Here is a 20,089-nt window from a genome sequence, read left to right on the forward strand (position 1 = left end):
GGTCGAGAGGCCATCTGGTGGCAGTGATCGGAAGTATCGCTGGTTAAAAATTGCAAACCGAAGTACCTTTGTATCCGCGAGGTTTAGGAGTAAGCGCGAGGCGACACTCGCTGGATAACTGGTGGAAGAAATGTTCATTTCACTGTATTTAGTTTCTCTGCACCGAAGACAGCAGATAGCGTGTTCCTTCCTCCGGAACGTCGCTTTATCTGTTAAATTAAAATTCATACAGTCTCAACGAAGCCGTTCAAATTTCTCTATACGCCTGAATGACAATAGATTGGTAGAGGAATCATGCACGACGACGCTCTTAATTAAAATACGCCAGTTACTATCTTTATTCAATAAATATAATATTACATCGTAACCATAAGGAATATCCTGTCGCGCGCGTGTGTAAGTGTTCTCAGTCGCTCGGCCAGGTCGCTGTCGCGAGCCAAATAAATCTCTATATACGCGTACACGCACGTTTACAACCGTGTATGTGCACGTGTATACATATACCATCTTGAATATAGATCTTTCATCTCTAGAGACAGCACAAACACATAGTATGGTACAATATCGTTACAAGGACAGTCACAGATCAGTCCGGCGATCGTGTCAATGCTGCTAAATGTTCCATAGCGAGGCTCGCTGGTATCGTGTGACCAAGAACCGTGCAGATTCGAAGATGGTACCTCTTGCTTACCCGTTTTTGGCCACTTAAGGTACAGACTAACCGCAAAGCTTATCCTACTTCTACTGAAATTTATGAGTCAGAAATGCTTCCTATTCTCAGGACCGGTTTGTTAAAAATTCGACGGTGTGGCCACAAAGGACATGAAACCCCGTGTGAAAGCAGTCCGTCTGTCTTAATGGCCAAAAGACTTACTTCACCGTGTGGCGCGCAGGCTCCCAGGTCCTAGAAACGCGACACAGCTCGCATGGGAACCGTACGACGCTAATTAGTCTAATATTTACACGAGTCTGTCGTACAGCGGACGCCTGATCAAGGACCACCTTGCCTCTTCAGCCGGATGGCGTTTTAGTAAAAGTAAAAAATAGGTACTTTCCAGCCGGTTGGGGTCGGCCAGCCAGCGTTCAACTAAACTCACGTCCCCGCCAGGAGTGGAAGAGCGTCGGAGGGTGCACCGGGGCGCGTCCTGGTGCTCCCTTTCACCTCCCGGAACGGAGGGTGGAAGAGAGAGTCTCTGGTAAAATGTCTCATATACGAAAATAGGTGTATACCATTTATATTATATCTCCCTATCACAAATACACGGTCTCTAAGGTGAAGTCGTGGCTTGATATGTACAATATAATATATTTATATATATTTATATAATTATCCACAGGGTAATCCATTTAACTTTATTATCCTCTGTAAGGTGGCTCGAGAAATCGGCGAGATCCGCGGGTCTCTTCGGGGCGGAGGCAGATCGAACTGGAAGAATACAAGTCAAATGGCCCGAGGAGGGCCGGTGTCTCCCGCGCGATACCGACGGAACGGTTAAAAATTGCAAAAGCTTCGAGTGAAAAATTTTAGAAACAAGCAACAACTTCCTTCTACCATCTACGACAGAGAAGACTTTCAGAACGACCAAGTCAAATGGAGCAGCCTGCTGTAGATCTGCTCGCTATTCCCGCGCGTATCCCCTCAACCGAATCCCTACCCCCTTTGTACAGATTGAGGATCCGTGATGCACTTGGATCGTTTGATTGCGTCGTCAGTCGGTTCTACCGAGCCTCCTAAGCCCCGCCTCCGCCGCTCCCGGGTGCTCAGGACTGGAAATTGACTCTACCCATTTAACTGGCGGAGCGCGGGGCTCGGGAAGTGGTCGCAGCTACAATAGCCGATGAAAGGAATCCAAGAGGCACGAGGAAGCACACGCGTACACCGGTCGAAGTCAGAGGACAGCGAGTCTGTAGAATTTTCTTTCCCCTCCCGACTCTCCCTTCCTCCCTGGACTTGTCGTCCTCGTTCATCGTTTCATCTAAGGGAACCGAACTAAGAGAAGGGAACGGCGGAGTACAGTAGCCTGGTGTATGTACACTGAGTGCAGACAGTGGACGCTCATCCCGGTTGTTCACTGAAATAACGCGTCGATTATGTACACCGGTGGCTCCCAGCCTGGAGGAGGGTCCCTTCGGCTGGAAGAAGCTCCAACAGGGCAACTATGGAAGGCAGTGGACGCCCGAACCTAAGACGAAGAGAAGACAGACCCTCGGCAGGGTTTAAGAAGCTACCAGATCAGAGGGATCCACGATGTCCATCTGGAGCTTGGACGTCGGCTTGTCAAAGCTCAGGATCATTGGACGAAGTTCACGTTGAACGTCTCCACCTCCATCGGCTGCAGATTCACCTCCTGCAGGCCTTCCTTCAGTCTGTGCTTCGTCCTCGTGCCCGTTAAAGAAGTCTTCGTGACGTTCAGGTTGGGCAGCTTGAAGAAGGACGTCCCTTGGGTGATTCTATCCGCGATTGGGCAGTGCTTCATGGCCACGTCCACTCCCACCGAGCAGCTGTAGCCCTGTTTGTGGAGCACCATCAGCGCGCTGTTCACGGGGAAGTGTGGCAGTTTCTGGTCGTGATTGGTCCTCAGGTTCAGCAGGTGGAGGTCGCAGGGGAAGCTCTGGCTGAGCAGCCTGATCTCTGGCGCCATTACGATGTCGCTCTCCGTGCCGTCCACCACGAAGATGTTCACTGGGTAGTTGAGCGCGTTGCTCAGGTGGTTGGCGAACAGAGAGGGCCTGGAGTACTTCTCCTTCTCGCCCGTGATATCCTCCAGCAGCAGCCAGTGCTTGATAACGGTCCTCCGGTTGTCCAGGAGGCCCTCGCCCATTCCTCGCGAGTCGTCGTACAGAGTCCTCCTGTCCAGCATCACCTCCAGCCATCCCGGTTGGTAGCTGGCCGCTCCCTGGCAGTGGTTGACGAGCAGAGTGAGCCTGTGGCTCGTGTCCTCTATGTAGGCCATCGTGGTGATGGGGAAGTAGTTGCCCTCGATGCCTATCCTCTCTATCTTGGTCCTCTTCACCATCTGGTGGCCGTTTAAGTCGGTGTAGAACTCCGGAGGGTCTCCGTTCAGTATATCCGTCTGCAGGCGCATGAACATCTCCGTTTCGCGGTTCTTCGGCGGCGTCTCGAAGTCCACGATGTTCCTCAAGTAGATAGCCTCGCCCAGGCCACCGTCTCTGTGATAGATGGCCATGTGGTGGGTGAGCAGCTTGCCATACTCGACGGTCAGCCGCGAGCTGAGGATCCCGCTAACGATATAGATCTTCTGATGAGGCGTGTACGCCTCCAGCACGTCCTTGTCGGTGTCCCTGAGGTTCGGGTCGGGCATAAACAGGTAGGCACCGCTGTGGAACTGCGCGGAAGGGTAGGCGGCGAACTGGACGGCGCACTGCATGATTTTGCCAGTCGCCTTCTTCGTCACCCTCTTCAGGAATCCGGTCTGGCCGTCGAAGAGAAGCTTCATCCGCTGGTTCTCCAGCTGCACGTCACCCACCTGCATCGGCTTGATGGGGAACACGTTGTCCTTGCCGCATTTGCTGCAGTAGACGGTGGAGATGGCCTCCATGGGCACCTTGTCGATCTGCTGGAGATGGTAAGTGGCTATGGCTAAGGGCTTCAGCTCCACCACGAACAGGAGCACGTAGACGTCGTGCGTGATGCTCGTGGCGTTCATCACCGGCGCGATCTGATAGGGAATGGGGTTCTTCTGCGGGTCCAGGACTCTGATCTTATAGGACGTGACCTTCAGACTGATCACCTCTTGCCTGGGCTGGGCCAGGGGGTTGAAGAGGACGATTTTCTTCATCTCCTGGCCGTTGACGCCGATCGGGATCTTCTTGGGCAGCTTCTCGTAGCTGTCTCTGTCGGACTCCGCCAGGACGTAGACGGAGTTCGGCTTGCTGGCGGTCCCGGCCAGCGACTGGATAGCGAAGCTCTGCAAGCTGGTGGTGTCCGAGATGGACTCGAACAGCTTCAGGGCGTAGTCCTTCATGACGAAGGACTTGGAGGTGCCGGTGATGGCGTCGTGGTGCTGGAACAGGCCCAGGTTCCGCCTGGCCTTCACCAGCTTCTCGAAGTAGGTCTCGTAGAGCATGAAGTCCTTGCCGGACTGCTTGGCCACATTCAGCGCTATGGTGTAGAGGATCTCAGCGGAGCGGAGGTTCGCCTCCAGCTCGCGGTCCAGGATCTTCATGTAGGGCCTGGTGGTGAAGTAGCCGCTCCAGTAGGCTGGCCTCCCCTCGCTGAAGATGTCCGAGTAGACGAAGAAGTCCCCCTTCAGGCTGGGGAATTCCTCCACTCGCTTCTTGATCTCGCGGAAGTAGTCCTTCGGCGTGCCGAACACTATCTCCGCGTTGTACTCCTCCTTGCGACTGTTTATGTAGTCCATGAGGATTTTGTAGTTGGTGTACTGCTGGTCCCACTCGATGGCGTGGTCGTACCTGAAGCAGAAGCAGAAGCAAACATCGCAAGGGAACGGATAGGCCTCCTGGATAGGCTTAAACCGGATCCAGACTTGAATGAATATACGAATATTCTGATGTGGACATTCGTGCGCGCTCAGCCTGCTCAGCGTATACGCGTTCAAGTCTGGATCCGGCTTCAGAGGTTCCGCAATCAATTACTAGCCACCCATATCCATTATGAAAGCAGAGGAACTGGTTCCCCAAGCTACAGGGGACCCTGGGCCACCAGCAGTAAATGGGACAAAGGGTCAAGAAGGCTAAGCACTGCTAGGGTCCAGAGGCTAACTTCTCCGAAAGTTCCTTCGAGCTGAAGGACGGGGGAGAAATCGAATTATCCTAACCTGAAGTCGTCCCCAAGGGGCATCAGCACGACGTTGTGCGTGAACAGGGATCCCGTCCTAGAGTATTGCTCCAGCAGCAGCTCGGCCATCTGCTTCACGTTGTTAGGGGTGATCTCCACCGCCCTGACAGAGTACTCGGTGTACTCGCCCCGGATCTTCCTGAAGTCGAAGTTCAGGCAGACGTGGGGATGCGGTCCGCAGGAGTGCTTGATGTTGTAGATGTCGAAGGGTTGGTTGTGGGTCAGCATGTCCGCTTTGCCAGTCTGATCCCAGGGCTGCATCCAGACGAAGTCGCCGTACTGCTTCTTGGCGAACCACTGCTTCCAGGCGTAGTGGATCCTCTGGATTACGGTGCCCGAGGCGCCCGAGGCCTTCAGGAAGTAGGGGATCGTGCCGCCGTGGCCGAACGGATCCACTGACCAGCCTGACTCTGGAATTACATCCAGGTTCGTCTTCAGCCACTGGTGACCTGGAAGAAGAGGAGAACAAGATAACGTAGGGACGATGGAGGTTTTTCTGCACCCTCTGCCTTTGGGTAGCATTTAGAATATCTAGGTGCGCGAAAATGGAGTGAAATGTTTATTGATTACGGTCGCAATGCAGACTCTTACCGAAGGTAAGAATACAGTTGGGAATAATGGTGAATGGGCGAGGTTCTGTCGTTGGGGAGTCCAAGTGAATACCACAGCGGTGCTTGGAGACAGTGAAGATGATGCGCTTTTCGTGTTCGAATTAAAGGATCGACGTGCGCTGCGACAACGAGCCCCGTTCTCGTTAAATTCGCGGTTGGATTGAGTTGACGCGAGGGTTCCGGGGACGAGACGCCCCCTTTGAACGCCGCTGGACCGTACTCTGATCGGGGAGCGCTCGTCGCGTCTTGTAAATATTCTTCAAGAGGGACTTCATTTAAAAACACATGGCCGAGGGAATAAAGGAACAGATAGATATGCCCCCGAGGAGTCTCCGTATTTCTACTCGGGATACTCGGATTTTAACGGGCCCGGGGAAGAGAACACTTGGAAACATGTCGATCGAGTTGCCAAGTTATTACAACTTGAACCACGAGAGTCGAGAACGGAAAACCACCCTTTCTCACTCGTAAGCGATGATTAAGGGAGGGGAATGAAAGACACCAAACACTCGGACTAATCGTGTCAACTATAAGGAATAATGGAGGCGAAGTATTAATTTTATACACTCGCAACTAGGAGAAAAACGGTCACCCATCTTTTTCCTGAACATGCCTGTGATGCTTGAACTTCGCTGATCGAACGAGAACCTATGCTTTCTTCGCGGCCACTGCCGCTGGTTACTATAAAAGACACAGAGAAAATATAATCAAGTGGCCTCTGCGTCAGTGATCGATTAGGCTCGGAGTCAGGCCTGCCGTTGAGATATTTCCCAATCTTCGTCGAGGTTCACCTCTGCAAATTATTATAACCGAGAGGATCTCCCGCTACTTGGCGCTCGCGACACCCCAAACCCTATTTTCTTCGACCGTCAGCCGCGGATGGGATTCGATTCGTCGACGTAGATGCTCGGCGAGCCGTCGGCGTTTCACGGAAACCGTCCATCAGCGGCTGTTCCTCGCGGAGAACGAGATGGCCGGGCGTTCCCCCGGCAAACTCGTTTCCACAGGCTCCGAAAACACAAAAGGCACGGCTCGCACTCCGCAGAAATAAACCGACACAGGCCCCGCTCCTTTGTCGCGGAATCGAATCCAATCCCGCATCCTTTTTCGTCGTTGCGTATACACGCTCGGCGCCACTTTCTTCCCATGTAAATCTCTCTCCGCCCGGTGGTCCGTGTTTTTTCTACCCCTCCGCGGATCCAATTCTCGCCTGCGGCAATCCACGTTTCGCGGCGACGAGCATAACGCGTCCACGATTTTTCCTTCCGCCCCGAAGGAAACGATAGCGCGCTGTCTCCTGCAATTTCGGAATTTCCCGCCGATCGCGTCGACGATACCTTTGATGACGGAGGGGCGGCTGTTAATGCACTGACGTAATAAATCGTCAATGGGGAACTCGAAGCGCAGTCCCTCTATCCTGTGGCAACATATCTGGATTAACTCCCCGCTGTTGCAGAGGGTGAAACGGGGTTGCCTGGTGGTCGAGGAATGCTCCGGGGGGTGAGAACTGATAAATAGGTACCGATTACGGGCCCCGTCCGCCCCGACCACGTATCGAAAACGAGATTCTGCGCGCGAGGAACAGTGTCTGAATTAACTGCAACTCGCTGCGAAGCCTTTCGAAGAAGAACTTCGCTGGATTGCTGGAAATACAATATTCCTGTGGACCGTATAGAAACCACGAACTTCCATTTATTACACACCCCCGAAACGTAGCAAATTCCCACTTGAATCGCCCGTTCGAGGCGCAAACCACCCCCGCGCCCCGTCGCACGCGCCGAGACAAGGAGGCGACCTCAATTATCCCGCTAATGCAATCACTTTCAAGTGCGGGTGGAGCCGAAATTTCCTCTGGAAAGCCGTGCTAGTCGGCGCTCGGGCGGGGCGGAAGCCTGCACTTTGCGCGCACCAAAGCCAAACACGCGTGCTAACGTGGTTCTCTAGGGACATCGGGGGTAAGTGCAGCGCTGCATCCAACGCTGGATATCCCTTCGCGCCCATCGAGCACGCGGAATTACCTCGTTTTCCGTTACTTTGCCAGTCGTGCTCGCTCGCGTGGAATTCGGAGCCAGCCGATGGAAACGGGATACAAGAACTCCCGCTGAAAGATAAATGGGAACAGATATCTGGGCGAGCGGGAAGACGGAAGTTGACGAGGGAGCGCGCGCTCGGAACAGAAATTGGGGCACCCTGAAGAGAACATTTGGGTCACTCGGCTGCAGCAACCCTCCGAGGACCGAGAGATAACACGCATCCTGGCTACCAACATCGCTTAACGACCATCCAACGTTGGTTACTTTATTTTATTCAGCAAACTTGAAGGATCCTTGGTCGTGTAGAATTGGGATTCAGGTTTTTGTTTTGTATCCTGGACGAAGAAATATGTATGTTATTTATTAAAAAATAATAGAGAATATTCCAAAACTGCAGGAAGTAGCCACAGAATGCATTACGTCGCGCTGAATCCAAGCCGTCATAAAAGCTAAAAGCGGAGTCACCAAATATTGAGTAATTGTATTTCTCGTACAATATAGGCTTAAACCGATATACCTAAATGTATTTAATTTGCATTCTTAAATACATATACTAGTATTAAAAAAATAATATAAAAAATTATACACGAAAGCAGAAACACAAAAATGAATAAAATAAAGGAAAAAAAATAGTAAGTACCTAGATAGAAAATAAGCAAAAAAGAAAAAATACAATTAAATATTTCGGACGCCTTTTCTGGGGGTTTCTGATCCCACAGTTTCTCCTCAAACGTTTCCTCGGGTGAGTGCCCAGCGCGGGGCGCTTTTTGGCGAAAGTAGTGACGGGTTCGAGCAACTCGCGAGTACTCTTCTTTCCGAACAAGCCCCCCGAAACGATCTCAAAATGAGGGGAAAGTTTTACGTACAGAAAAATTGAAACAGTCTTACTATTATAAGAATTACTCTTCGCCCCAAGTACTCGTTTAGTACATTCAGTAATTACGAGCAAGTATCGACGCTTGAGACGCGTTGCAGCCAGTGTCCAAGAGCAGAGGAGTGGGGATTTCCCGTGGAATCGATTCTTTGCCCGTGACGCTAGCCATTCGAGTCTCTTAATGCCCGAGTAGACTCTCCGGCAATTCAGGAGCAGAGTGTCCTCGGCATTTTCGATTCGGCCGTGCTCGAGATCGCCGGAGCGTGCTTAAACATTAACGTCCGCCGCGGCGGATTGTTACCGGTCCGTTAGCCTGTGGGATCCGCATTCACGGAGTCATCGGTGGCTCGGAAATTGCGTCAATTATTCGAGGAAGCCTGGCTCCGGCCCGCAAATTGCGCGTTCCCTTCGGTGCTCGGCGCATCCCCCGTTATCACAGACGTTTCCAAGGAGCCCGGACCGAGAGAGACGCGAAGATCCGCGCGTCTTTGTTTCCGACAAAAATGGCAAAAAAAATTGGCTCCTGAAAAATCAGCGGAACTTGTCGAAAATCGATTCTCTCGAAGACGCTTCGAACCGCAAAGAGACTTGAACTCTGCAATTACGAGGGTTCGAATTTCGTGGAAATGCGGAGCAAAAATGGTCCTCGGAGGGCCGACAGAGCGCGGAAATATCAAAGGCGAGCGCGTAGCAGCGGAGATGCGAAAAAGGCGAGGAGAAGGGAGAGAAGCTGGAAGGGCGAAAGGGTGGAAGGGTGTGGCGCAGCCTAATACGAGCGAACAAACCATTAAACTACACTCAGCCGGTGCTCGACTGATTATAACTCATTAGACACGACATGTGTGCATTAAGCGAGTTATCGCGCGAGCAGAAGCAGCCCCTGCCACACGATCAGGGGTGAAAGGCTGGCGCGCGCGCGAACGTAGCAGCGAAAGCTCTGGAATGGAAGAAACGTTCAGCGGAGCCGAGCGCTAAAAGCTCCGGAACGTCCCCACGTTTCCCCTCTCGCAATGCAATTTTTCTCCTCCCCGCTAAACAAATTCCCAGCGAAACACATTTCGCGCGAAGAGAACGTCGCGGAGTTTCCCTCGGCTTGGCGGTGCCCCCGAGAAGTAATTCCACCGGTAACTTTCGTGCGTCGGGGAAGATTAGCGATCTTCCCTTAAATTTCTCATCGAGCCTCCGCGGAAAAGTGGTTGCGGATCAACTATTTATACGTTCGGAGAGTCTCCCGGGGTTGCTTCCTCGGGGCGGGGGTGGGAAACGAGGCGACAATGAAATTTCCACCGCCGTTCCGGCACGTCTGACCTTAAAACGTCCACTGCCACTAGCGACGGCCTGGCGCTATACGGTCCGCGACTACTTCGGCTCTCCGCCGTTCGATAGAGCGTCGACCTCTACCACTGACAGACTCGTCTAGTGGAGAGGCGTCGCATTAGTCGGCCGGCGGAAGTGCAGCGGGCAAACGGAAGGATAATAAATACCCCGCGCGCCACTTGTTGCTTTTATTTCGCGGCTATCGAAGGCACTTTCGATCCCTGCGAGCACCGAGATCTCTCCAACGTTCCCTGGATAATAAACGCGGATTCGGTGGGGCAACAGGGACGACTAATTGTTCCGGTGGAAGGATCCTCGAGAAAGATCGTTTCTAGCCGAAACGAACGTAGGTCGATCCTCGTTTGCTGGCCGAAGACGCGAGAGTCTTGCACGATCGAGCTCGGCGCAGAGATAACGCGGGGCTCGTTAGCCACCGCTAATTTCCAGGGAGGAACCGAAACGACCGAGCTGCTCCAGGACAGGCCGGTAATGGACCCGTCCCGGTGCACTTCCGGTTATTATCGTGCTTCCTGCGCTTCGTTCCAGGCGAGCCAGAACGCCCCCCCGTTGCATCGCGGTTATCTCGATTTCTGCAATTGTCGATACCGAGGGAGCAGCAGCCATCGGCCCGCTTATCTCCTTCCCCCGACGGTGCCTGTTCCAGGACTCGGGGATTCCGAAGGTCCCTTAATCCACCGACTCCGAGACCCTGATGTAGCTTTAATCGCGGGCATTAGTGTCGCTTTACCCTTGTTTTCGTTTATAGACTACTCCGATAACAATCGCTTCAACGAGGCACTCGTTCACCCTCCTTTTTTTAAGGTTTCAGATGGATTCACGGGGAAACGCGAGGTCGGATCGTTTCGGCATTAACGTGGAATGATTCGCCGCTATAAAATACATCGAAAAGGTGGTATAAAGTTTTTCCCTACTAGCCACCGTTCTCGAGAAATTCCTTTAGAAGTATCGCGTAGCGGACATGTCGTCGCGCGCGGTACAATTTTCAAACTCGATTTGCTGGATAACGACGGCTCGTAGGAGGAAACTTCGTTCCACATAATCGACGCGGTTTTTCACGCCGAATCACCCGACACCGGTGGTTTTACATAATACCCTTCCTGTCCAGTGATTCTGAAGGTGATAGGGCTCTAGTGGACGATTTCAGGAAGTTCGAAAGAAGGATAATTACTCGGCCGGCCGTAATTCCCCGTTTCCCTATGAATAAACAATAGGACAGCCCATTGTCGTTGACCCGGCCCATTGTCCTTACGTGGAGCGCGATAAATCAGCCGTGTCCCATTGATCGAGCGGCCTCGATCCGAATTAGACGCGCCCGGCGATCGTAAATTACGTCGAAGCGCTCTCGCGCGGCCGAACGCATAATTCCGCGAAAACTGGCCCATTTCGAGTTTCGAGCGTATCTACCTCGCCCCCGATTCCAAAACAAGCCGAGTGTAGCGGTCATCGGTACGGCAAAATATGAACATTTGGCGTACAGATGGTCGGCACGGTTTATGACACGCGCGCCAGCAAAACTATTTTTGAGTAAGCCGCTTTCCGTTCTTTTCGTGATTTGAACAAAGCATGTTTTCTTAGAGACTTTCGTTTACGGCCTCAATAGTTATTGCGGGTATCGTAAACCTTGAGTTTCTGTAGGGCGACCGGCCACGTCACGCACCTCGGGGTCTGGGGAAATCCTGCTGCGTTACCAGAAGTATTTCTCCCGCCAAATTTCACCCCCGCTATGGTGGAAGCGCGCCGTAGACGCGCGAAATAGGTGGCGCGATTTAGGGGTCCGAGCGATACCGATCGGTTGACATCGGCATCGGGTCAACCAATTAGGAGGAGTTTTCTACCCGCGCGCGTCTTGCCGGAAAATTGTGCGTCCGGCAGACGTGGCAGTCTTCATCCTGACCTCAACAAGTCTTAACGTTTCAGCAGATATAAGTCACTGAATAAAAGACTCACGTTGAACGTTATTGTGTGTTTCAATTCGGGAACAGAACCTATCCTTCTATTCCTTCACCGAGCAATTCGATCCACCACCGAGCTTCTCCCCCAGAAAGCACGCGAGGAGCGCGTCGGTCCGCTTCGATCGCGCGTAATCAGCCGAGAAACCGGAGATTCTCAGGTTCGGATCCTAAGGGGTGGGGCTTCTTAGTTCCCCCCCATCGATCAATCGCAGATAAAGCGTCGCGAAATCTTATTGTACCCCCCCTCGATCATCCCCTCGCATCTCCGATTCTTCCGCGCGGCTCCTCGAAAAGCCTCCGCTCGGTGACGGCAACTGGATCCGTCCGCCGAGGGGTAGCGGCAAGGAGGATCAGAGGGTGGATCCCCCCGTACATCCTGGCGGTCTTAAATTACACCCTTTATACAGGGGAGAGCTTTCGCCGAAGATATTCGCCCGTGGAGAGATCCCGGCCGCGTAATATCGCCGTCAGGACTTCTCCTTCGATTGCGCTCGTGGGTCCTGCGACAGAGGAAAGGGGAATTTAAAGGCGCCCCGCGATACGGCGCGACCGTAAACGCTTCTATCTGGCGATGTTTACACTGGATCTGCGGGATCGTATCTCCCGCGAACGGATACTCTGTGGACCAGAGGGATCGCTGGATCCTTTGCCGTGCAACGTACACCGTCTGTCGCTGGAAATGGATGTAGGACAGCTTTGTAGCGGTCCCGCCGTACTCGCCACAAGAGGGCATTTCGACCGACCTCGCTCTATCGCGAGTTCTCACTCAACCACCGATTCCTATGTACACGGTGCGAGGCGCTTAACTCTGCCACCATTAATTACTTGTAAATTGTTTTTCAACAGTGGTTTTGATGAAAATTTCTATGCGGACTTGGGGGATCATCGAACCCTGCGATTTAATTCCACAAGTAATTTAAGAGGTTACGGATACCTAGGATTGCGAAACGAAGGGACTTTTTATGAATTTTTTTAAGGGGTTGTGCCTGGTCAGCTGGCGAAACAGAACGCGATTTTCGGGATTTTTTGTGGAACATCTACTGTACAATTTTCTTAAACTATTCGCTTATTTTAAAAGTGGTGATATACGCTCGAAAGCTTATAATTTAAACTGTCAAATATATTACGATAGTTCGTCTTGTTCACCGCGTAGCTGTTGGTGAACGAAGCGGGGTCCTCGGCGTGGAAACGCGCCTACATACAGGTTTCTTCGCAGGATTCTAATAGCTTTATATTCCACATCGAAGACACCATATGGGCAGGGGGATGAGCTGGAGCGAGGTATGCGATGATTTACGGGATCAGCCGGCGTCCCATTGAAATAATGCCGGCCAGCTGCATTAACTTCCAATTATTAGGCTCCTGAATATGCATGGCCGCTTAGTACGTTAAATTTCCAGGGCGGACGCGGTCAATACGCGCCCGAGGGCATTACAGGGCCGATATATCGGCAAATATTCCCCGAATATTCCGCGCGTGAATACGTAACGATGAAAACGCAACACGTTATCCGGCCCGAACCCGCGACGGCTTCTAACCAGACCAAACGGCAGGATTTCGGTATCGAGCTCGCTTACTTTCACCCGCGTTTGCTCCTGGTTTCGAGCCCTCCCGTGGAAGGAGCGCCCGATGGCACCCAGAATGGTAATTATCATCGCGACCAGCTACGCTGCCCCTTCGGTGGCACCTGCGGGGTAATCAGAGGGATTCCACGGGCGCAATAAAATCTCTCTGGCGTCGGGAACCGCGCGGGCATTAAACCCCTGGATCCTTTTCCTTTCACCGCGCGGCGGACGGGCGTAATCGGAGGGCGTGAAGGAGCAGGCAAGGGCAATCACCCCGAGGAACCGTCGCCCTGCTTATTGCTCTGTCGAGTCTCGAGTGCGCGTCCCTGGATCGACTCCGAAATCCCTTCGAGCCTTTCCCCTCCTTCTTCGAGGGGGGAACGGTTATTGCGTCCTACCCTCTGTCTGCGAAACGTCCGAGGCATCCTCCACTTCCGGGACTCGTTTCCCTGTCAGCTCCGTGAAATATGAACCCATGAACGCCTACCTCGCGCGCTCGTGCGATTGCGGGGTGGTTTCTCTTTGGCTTCTTCGGGGGAATGCGTAACAATGGGTTTCAACGTCGTTACGTGGTTCTTCGGGGTATTTAAAAAATTGTTTCGTGTATATTACAAGTAGCTTAATAAATAAAAAAAAGTTTGACATCGTTACTCGTTGTATTCGTTGGAATATGTACGATAGACTGTTCCTAGAGTTAGAGTGTCAGGGACTTTAAGGACCCGGTAATTTATGAGTTTTCCTCTCCTTCGGTACAGGAGACCCAAAAGAGGGGGAAACGGTCTTCTCGACCCCTGCGCTTCTCAGTCCGAGAAAACCCTCTGAACGGTTAACTTGTATCGCGCTAAAGACTACTCTTTCTATTACTTTTAGTTTAAGTTTTATACAGTTCTTATTATTATTATACCGACGTTCGACTGTGTAACTTTTATTTTCTTAAATAAATAAACATTATATTCTAACAGTATTCGCTGAGAAAAAAAGCCTGAATGTTGCCGAATTTTGCGGCGTGATTAAAGGAATGTCCACTTTTAGTGCTTTCGAGAAAAGCAGATTTAAACTTGCATCATTGCAAATTTATAAAGTAGATATAAATGTGATTTTTATACAGCATGAAGAAACAGTGAAGAATTATTTGCTGGATGTAAAAACTGAAATTTCTCAAAAAGTGGAGGTGCAATATTTCTGCACTAAGCCATTACTATGTTATCCCCGGTGACAGAACGTGAAAGTATTCTGGGAGGAAGACTCACCCTCGATGAGCTGGTCCAGCATAGCGTAGATGTGCGAAGTCGCCTCGTCGGTCATCACCCAGCCCCCAGTGGTCATCTCCAGCCTGCCATCTTTCACCAGCCTCTTGACGACCATTTTCTTCGTGGGGTGGGCACTGCGAACAGAGAAGCCGCCATCGATTAGTTGCTTCGCGAACACCCCTTTATCCAACGGAGTTGCAGTGCTTTTTAAAGATCAAAGGTTCGAAGGAGCGGGAGCAAGCATCCCGCGGGGTATCTTCGGTTACGTAACTCCCATTTGGGATAATACAGCTGCCAGAGAACTTGAACGATAACTCCCCGAGTTACATCCCTTGCACCAGCCCATAAAGTCGAATTCCAGCTTCCCTTCAGCTGTTTCTCCTGGAAAGCAAGATGTTTGATCTGCACCCCGAACGTTAACAGCGCCGCGTTTAACCCGATCGAAATACCCCGGGGTGCCATTATCGCTGAAACAGCCCCCGGCGGTCGGGGTACTCCGACAGGTACCGCGCGATCGAAAGCCACCGCTGAAGAATGCAAATGGAACGTTACACGATCGTCAGCGACAACGAGAGGATTTACAGCGCGTAACCCTGACAGAATTTCGTGATTTGTGCGACTGCCCGTGCAGCACGACCCATAACACCCCCACCCCCGGGGTAGTTTCCTGGTTGGGTCGTTTACTCTCGCCGTAAAGCCGCCACGAATCTCACCCTCGCCTCTAAACCATTGGGAGCCCGACGTGGTTAGGATCGAAGGTTACGGTGGTGATCCTCGCGACTCCTTGTCCCTGCAGGATTCCTTTCCTTTAGAAGACGCTACCAGCGGAGCTTCTTTCGCGAGACTTTCACTCCTCAGGGTTAAGGGGGTATACCCGTTTGAACCCTCGGAAAATGTGTACTTTTTGTGGATTTTTTTACAAGTCATGGGCTTGATGAAGATCTCCCGTTTTTTTACTATCTTTACATAGTATTATGAACTACTTATAAAAAAAGTTTCAGTAAAAAAACTATTGTTTTTCGGAAGTTACGGATACATATCCGAAAGTCTCTCGATTTTAGACGGCTAAAAACAGGGAATCTTCATTAAGCCGTTAACTTGTAAAAAAATCCACAAAATGTACACATTTTCCGAGGGTTAAAACGGGTATGCCCCCTTAAATGATTTCGAGGAGAACGAGAAATGGCCCAGTGGATTTTCTGTTTGGTTCTGTTGAAGTTTCGCGAGGAAGCAAGAAGTTCCGTGATAGGTCTCAATTTAAAGGAAACAGTCGTAGGTGCAGGTAGGTGGAGCGAAGCTATCGCCCTCCGTGCGCCCTCGAATCGGTCAGAAAGGGAAACGGGGGTGGCAGGAGCCGGGGGACTTTCCTTCGAGCATAATTCACCACCTAAAGGGGGTTAAATACGAATATCTTACCCGGGTGATATACCGCCGGCGTAATTGTGAGTTACATAGCAGATAGCCGCGAGTAACGTGTAACGCTGCAACTTGTAATTTCGCGCGATACAATCCGCGATACAAATCATATTTATCGCCTGCCCCGCGTCCCACTGATTCCCTCGGCCTTCCACCGTGCTTTCTCCGCTCCCATCGCTCGTAAACCACCGACCAATTCCGGTCCGCTTCTGCTTCCGCCTTTCGGCCGCTCGGATTTACCCCTCGAGCGTCAGAAACTCGGCCATCTTGCCTCCACGCGTATTCTTCCGAGTCCAAGAATTCTTCAGACGCTCCGCTCGAAACTACCAATTTATAATTATCCTCCCTTTCCCCTCGAAACGACCTCCGCGCTAATCCACAAGAGGGAGCAACCCACCACCCTCCTGCTCATTTCGAAATTCCACTCGACGCGGACTCTCCGTTCTCACCAGCGGCGTTCCAGGCTGTTAAGGGAAGGAAGTGGTTTTCGATCTTGCAGATATTGCCCCTGGTCGAAAGCATGCTGCTATTCCTTCTCTTAATGGGCCGTTTTATGACAGCCTCGTTCCACGGCGGCGCGTACATCACGCGAACGCAGGGTAGCTCAGGGAAATCTTCTATTCCGGTCCTACCCACGATTTCCTCGTTATCCTCTTACATTCGATTCCGAGGCGATTCCCTTTGTCCCAGGGAATGGCTTGGTCAGAGCTCCCATCCATCCATCCATCCCCTTGTTCGATTCGACGGGCAGGAGCCTCTGCAAAGAAGGGTGGGACTTATCTCGCTCCCTTTTCTCGATCCCATTTTATGCCCCCGATACTTCCTCATCTTTATCCCCGCCTTCTTTCTTTCTGTCGTTAAAGAACCAGATCCTCAGGATCCTCACGATCCTACTGGATACCCTCCCACGCGCAAGACGCTCGCCTTAAACTGCTCCCTTCCATCCAGAAGCTATCATCTATATACTCTTCTTAATGGGCCCTTTTACGACCATCGGCCTCCACGGTACACGTACGCGCGTAAAAACCGATGCTGCCCGAGACAATCGAAGGCTCTTCTGCTAGGTGCTCGTCGATTTTGCCAACCCGTTTGCGCACACAGCGTGGCGACGATGAGAGTGGGTGTCCGTAGGTGGAAATTGTCGTCTTGTAACGGTCCGCAACCGCCCTTTTTTCCTGGGCGAGAAAGGGATCTCTCTCTCCCAATCCTCCTCCTCCTGTCCCGTAATCCCGAAGGCCGGTTGAAGTGGCGTTTCAAGTATCTATGAGGAGAAGAGGTGCGCTCCGTCTTGGGACCGAGAGGAATAAACTTGGAACTTGTATATATACGAACGAGACTGGCACCTGCCACTTGCGAGAAAGAGTTTGAAAGGTTAGACCTCTGGTGGCGCTGGCGCGCACTAACGCTCGCAATCCCATGCTGGTACGTGACATTCTGCTGTTTCCTTTGGTCCACTGATCCTCTAGCGCTCGAGGATCGCGTGATTGTTGTAATGTTACTTGGCGCGTTTTGTTTAAGCTAGTTAGTGTTTGGTATTAAATAATATGGAGGAGGGAAGAGTTTTAATGCCGCGATTCGAGTGGCTCGCGCAGACAGCCGTTGTAGTAAAGTTTCGCCCGGGTCCCGGTGACTTTATTATTAATTCCGCAGTTGCGGGGGAATGGGAGGCGAAGTAATGTAAAGTTCCAGACACTCACCTCTCCCACCAGAGTGATAAAAAGGACACTTCGCTCCAGATGAAAGTCATATTCGGCCACTGCTGCAGCTTCGAGACCATGTTGTTCAGGATGCTCCTGGTGGAGCTGTGGAAGTACTGCTCGAACGTCTTCAGCCATCCTGGGTCCGTGTGGCTGTGTGGCACCAGGATCACCTGCAATCGAATATCGCAAGTGTCTTTAGCTAAATAATGCACTGCACCACTTCCCCAACTACACCACTTTCCCAACTACACGCACAGAAATACAGCAAACGAGAGCCTTGGAATTTTGCAGGGACACTTAACCACGACGTTGAATATTTCAGCGAACAATCGAGGGACAGAAGGCCGAGTGGCCATAGAAGCATTCCTTTAGGCCAGTTCCATGTCACGTGACTTACAAGGAAAGTCTCCCAGGTGTCCGCCTTCGATTGCTTTGATTTTTGTATGTTTTAGAGCACCGAAAAATAAGAAACAGGTAACTTTTTTATTCTGGCCTATTTGCATGTTTGGAGGGTGAAACCACCCCTCAAATTTCATAAGAACAGGTGGGTCCCGCCTCCGATTGCTTTGCTTTTTGGACATGTATTTTCATACGAAGTTTTACTCAACACAATTTTGTACCCCTTATGAACTTTGAGGGGTGGTTTCACCCCCTAAACATGCAAACGAGTCGAAATAAAAAAACACGCATATCTTATTTTTCGGTTCTCTAAAACATATTCAAAAACCAAAGCAATCAGAAACAATTAACTGCAAATCTTATAACTTTGAAGGGTGGTTTCACCCTCGAAATATAAAAACGGGCCGCTATAAAAAAACACGTATATCTTATTTTTCGGTCCTCTAAAACATATTCAAAAACCAAAGCAATCAGAAACAAACAACTGCAAATCTTATAACTTTGAAGGGTGGTTTCACCCCCTAAATATAAAAACGGGCCGCTATAAAAAAAAACACGCATATCTTATTTTTCGGTCCTCTAAAACATACCCAAAAACCAAAGCAATCTGAGGCGGACACCTGGGCGACTCTCCTCGTTAGTGAAAGTGGGTGGGACCAGACTTCAAGTAGAACCAGTCAAGCTATGGTCGGACATCTGGGTTCTAACATCCTCCACGAGAATTCACCGCCCAATCTAGCGGCTTAACGAACACCCCGCTAGCCGTTCCACCTCGAAGAAGCCCTAATTATCGGTAGAATCGTGAATTGCTCGAAATTGATCGGCTTATACGAATTCGCGGTGGGCTCCGTCCAAAGGGAGCCGGTGCCCGGGCAGCGGTTCTCGAGCAGGGACACTCGAGGAATAGTCTCGAGCCGGGGAATTCGTTAATTAGGCTGCACCAGGCTCGCCCACGGTAACGACGTTATTTCGTAATTGATACACTGGCCGTGTCGAGGCGGTAATGCAGCCGCAGGTCGGCCAACGTTGCCCGTAAAACAATTTACGGGGCTCATTACAATTTACCATCGGTTCGTTCGCGTGTACGTGGCTGCCGCTTGATTGTTGTTCATCGCGGACAATCGGAGGGTACCGGGGCGTGAGATCATCCGCCCAGAACTGAATCGATATCAAAACATTCGAGAGATAAACCAGGGGAGTCCGTCCAACTGTCTCTCCTCTAAGCGATAGTTTTTCACCGAGCAAGTGGATAATCGATTCGCGCCACCCCCTTTCAACGTTATGCAGATCCGGCAGATGAGATTTCGAGGCCACTGGCTGCATCAGAAATTCGTCGAACTTGGAAGTTCGTCGCCAATGGAAATTCATGGCGGTTGAATTTTTTCCCTCGCTTTTCTCGTGAGTGCCTTTATGAATATTTAACGCGGCGACCCTGTTTGATCTTTCAGGCTGACTCGGCCGCGACGGGAAAAAGAGGAGGCTCGGGGCCAGCTGAGCACCGCTGCGACAAAGGATCGCGATAAACCGATACCCATTCGCTCATAATCAGCGGCGAAAGCCGCGGCACGCTAAGCCGCGCATAGTTCGCCGACGAATCTCTATTATGCATCCACGTTTATTGCTGGTCCGTGCCCCTCGCCCCAAACTTCCGGGGATCGATTCTTAAGCGAGGGGCGCGAGGATTCCACCTTGCCTCTGAGCAGGAGTGAAGTGTCTTTCGGTGGATGCTTCGCTGCTGCGGGTCTGCCGCTTCTGGCTGATCGATCATCTGAATTTTAAAGCGAGCGAGTGGAGGACTCGTGGATCTCTGTGGCTTTATCGAGGGGGTTAATTAACGAGTGTAGAATGCGAGTAGCAGGGGTTGCTGACGGGGGGAGTTAAGCGACCGGGAAATTCAGAAAAATATGCGAACCTATTTTTTTGTTCGCGCTGTAGTGCACCCGTTTAAAGAGATGCTGAATTTTCTTTTTCGTGGAATATCTTGAGAACAGTGAGAGAGATTGGGAAGAAGTTTCAACACAAGTTGCATGTTTTTTTGAAAGGTATACTTTTCAAGCTACCCCCAATCCTTAATTCGATAACCCTTCGTTGCATTCTGTTGCAAATGTGCAACAGATTTTTTCTTTTTAATT

The 20,089-nt window shown here is 51.2% G+C and overlaps 1 protein-coding gene across 3 annotated transcripts in view; it reads right to left on the reverse strand.

Annotated features, from left to right (window-relative positions):
* Positions 1 to 314: 314 nt before the first annotated feature.
* The window catches only part of Alpha-man-iib (alpha-Mannosidase class II b), a 106,429-nt gene continuing 86,654 nt past the window's right edge, over positions 315 to 20,089 (reverse strand). For all 3 annotated transcript variants that reach the window (XM_076828403.1, XM_076828404.1, XM_076828405.1), the window contains 4 exons: positions 17,556 to 17,728; positions 14,443 to 14,576; positions 4,800 to 5,268; positions 315 to 4,434 (listed from right to left, as the gene is read on the reverse strand). In XM_076828403.1, the coding sequence (XP_076684518.1) occupies positions 2,292 to 4,434; positions 4,800 to 5,268; positions 14,443 to 14,576; positions 17,556 to 17,728 (2,919 nt within the window). In that variant the 3' untranslated portion in view covers positions 315 to 2,291. The remainder of the gene's footprint in view (positions 4,435 to 4,799; positions 5,269 to 14,442; positions 14,577 to 17,555; positions 17,729 to 20,089) is intronic.

Source organism: Andrena cerasifolii, chromosome 15 (genome assembly GCF_050908995.1).
Source record: "Andrena cerasifolii isolate SP2316 chromosome 15, iyAndCera1_principal, whole genome shotgun sequence".
Lineage (NCBI taxonomy): Eukaryota > Metazoa > Arthropoda > Insecta > Hymenoptera > Andrenidae > Andrena > Andrena cerasifolii.